Source organism: Procambarus clarkii, chromosome 26 (assembly GCF_040958095.1).
Source record: "Procambarus clarkii isolate CNS0578487 chromosome 26, FALCON_Pclarkii_2.0, whole genome shotgun sequence".
Lineage (NCBI taxonomy): Eukaryota > Metazoa > Arthropoda > Malacostraca > Decapoda > Cambaridae > Procambarus > Procambarus clarkii.
In genome coordinates this window covers 27,129,075-27,131,887 of record NC_091175.1, presented here as the reverse complement: position 1 = coordinate 27,131,887, position 2,813 = coordinate 27,129,075, and the positions used below count along the sequence as shown (strand labels likewise).

At 65.3% G+C, this 2,813-nt stretch overlaps 1 protein-coding gene across 1 annotated transcript; it reads right to left on the bottom strand.

Moving 5' to 3' along the window:
- Positions 1-1,720: 1,720 nt before the first annotated feature.
- Positions 1,721-2,530, bottom strand: LOC123756926 (uncharacterized). Its single transcript, XM_045740337.1, has one exon. The coding sequence runs from the start codon at positions 2,528-2,530 to the stop codon at positions 1,721-1,723; it is 810 nt and encodes a 269-aa protein (XP_045596293.1).
- Positions 2,531-2,813: the final 283 nt, after the last annotated feature.

Genomic DNA, 2,813 nt, shown 5'->3' with positions numbered 1-2,813 from the left:
ACAACAGATATATCAGCAGCAGGTGCTAGGGCTAATCGACATAAACGCTGCCTTTAGAAATCTGAGTAAGGAACCTTGTAGGACCTTAGTGGATATGTGGGCCTGCGGGCCGCTCCGAGCAACAGCCTGTTGGACCAAGTTATCACAAGTCGAGCCTGGACCCAGGCTGGACTCGGGGAGTAGAAGAACTCCCGAAACCCTGCTCAGGTATGTTTCAGGTATATATATATAAAATAGGTTATCCGTATATTATTCTATTCAAGGATGGAGGATAGACGCTCGTCCATCTTTGTTCGTAAGGATATCGTGGGGGGGGGGGGGATTACGGTCAAAGTAATTACTTTGATTACTGGCGGAGATTACTGACAAAGGGTTGGTTGGTGATCCTGAACCTAAGTGTGGCTCAGCTCCCAGGTCAACTCCCAGGTTAGTCCCCAGGTCAGCTCCCAGGTCAGCCCCCAGGTCAGCTCCCAGGTCAGCTCCCAGGTCAGCCCCCAGGTCAGCTCCCAGGTCAGCTCCCAGGTCAGCCCCCAGGTCAGCTCCCAGGTCAGCGCCCAGGTCAGCTCCCAGGTCAGCTCCCAGGTCAGCGCCCAGGTCAGCTCCCAGGTCAGCCCCCAGGTCAGCTCCCAGGTCAGCCCCCAGGTCAGCTTCCAGGTCAGCTCCCAGGTCAGCGCCCAGGTCAGTTCCCAGGCCAGCTCCCAGGTCAGCCCCCAGGTCAGCTCCCAGGTCAGCTCCCAGGTCAGCGCCCAGGTCAGCTCCCAGGTCAGCCCCCAGGTCAGCGCCCAGGTCAGCCCCCAGGTCAGCTCCCAGGTCAGCTCCCAGGTCAGCGCCCAGGTCAGCTCCCTGGTCAGCGCCCAGGTCAGCGCCCAGGTCAGCCCCCAGGTCAGCTCCCAGGCCAGCTCCCAGGTCAGCTCCCAGGGCAGCTCCCAGGTCAGCGCCCAGGTCAGCCCCCAGGTCAGCGCCCAGGTCAGCTCCCAGGTCAGCGCCCAGGTCAGCTCAATTGTCAGCGCCCAGGTCAGCTCCCTGGTCAGCGCCCAGGTCAGCTCCCAGGTCAGCTCCCAGGTCAGCGCCCAGGTCAGCGCCCAGGTCAGCTCAATTGTCAGCGCCCAGGTCAGCTCCCTGGTCAGCGCCCAGGTCAGCGCCCAGGTCAGTTCCCAGGCCAGCTCCCAGGTCAGCGCCCAGGTCAGCTCCCAGGCCAGTTCCCAGGCCAGCTCCCAGGTCAGCCCCCAGGTCAGCTCCCAGGTCAGCTACCAGGCCAGCTCCCAGGTCAGCGCCCAGGTCAGCTCCCAGGCCAGCTCCCAGGTCAGCTCCCTGGTCAGCGCCCAGGTCAGCTCCCAGGTCAGCGCCCAGGTCAGCTCCCAGGCCAGCTCCCAGGTCAGCTCCCTGGTCAGCGCCCAGGTCAGCTCCCAGGTCAGCGCCCAGGTCAGCGCCCAGGTCAGCTCCCTGGTCAGCGCCCAGGTCAGCTCCCAGGTCAGCTCCCAGGTCAGCTTCCAGGTCAGCGCCCAGGTCAGCGCCCAGGTCAGCGCCCAGGTCAGCTCCCAGGTCAGCGCCCAGGCCAGCTCCCAGGTCAGCTCCCAGGTCAGCTCCCAGGTCAGCGCCCAGGTCAGCGCCCAGGTCAGCGCCCAGGTCAGCTCCCAGGTCAGCGCCCAGGTCAGCGCCCAGGTCAGCTCAATTGTCAGCGCCCAGGTCAGCTCCCAGCTAGGTCAGCGCCCAGGTCAGCTCAATTGTCAGCGCCCAGGTCAGCGCCCAGGTCAGCTCCCTGGTCAGCGCCCAGGTCAGTTCCCAGGCCAGCTCCCAGGTCAGCGCCCAGGTCAGCTCCCAGGCCAGTTCCCAGGCCAGCTCCCAGGTCAGCCCCCAGGTCAGCTCCCAGGTCAGCGCCCAGGTCAGCTCCCAGGCCAGCTCCCAGGTCAGCGCCCAGGTCAGCTCCCAGGCCAGCTCCCAGGTCAGCTCCCTGGTCAGCGCCCAGGTCAGCTCCCAGGTCAGCGCCCAGGTCAGCTCCCTGGTCAGCGCCCAGGTCAGCTCCCAGGTCAGCTCCCAGGTCAGCGCCCAGGTCAGCGCCCAGGTCAGCGCCCAGGTCAGCGCCCAGGTCAGCGCCCAGGTCAGCGCCCAGGTCAGCTCCCTGGTCAGCGCCCAGGTCAGCTCCCAGGTCAGCTCCCAGGTCAGCTCCCAGGTCAGCTCCCAGGTCAGCGCCCAGGTCAGCGCCCAGGTCAGCTCCCAGGTCAGCGCCCAGGTCAGCGCCCAGGTCAGCTCCCTGGTCAGCGCCCAGGTCAGCTCCCTGGTCAGCGCCCAGGTCAGCTCTCTGGTCAGCGCCCAGGTCAGCTCCCAGGTCAGCGCCCAGGTCAGCTCCCTGGTCAGCTCCCAGGTCAGCTCCCAGGTCAGCTCCCAGGTCAGCTCCCAGGCCAGCTCCCAGGTCAGCTCCCAGGTCAGCTCCCAGGTCAGCGCCCAGGTCAGCTCCCAGGTCAGCGCCCAGGTCAGCGCCCAGGTCAGCTCCCTGGTCAGCGCCCAGGTCAGCGCCCAGGTCAGCTCCCATGAAGTAGGTGAAGATGACAGGTGAACCTACCTCTTGTTGACCTGTTCCTTCAGTCCAAAGGGTCAACGTCCCCGTGGCCCCGGCCTCTGACCAGGTCTGTTCCTCCAGGCTGTTAAATGCAGCTGCTCGCAGCCAAACGCGTGAATCACAATCTAGTTGGTCAGGTACTCCCCCCCCCCCCCCTCTCTCTCTCTCTCTCTCTCTCTCTCTCTCTCTCTCTCTCTCTCTCTCTCTCTCTCTCTCTCTCTCTCTCTCTCTCTCTCTCTCTCTCTCCCTCCCCCCC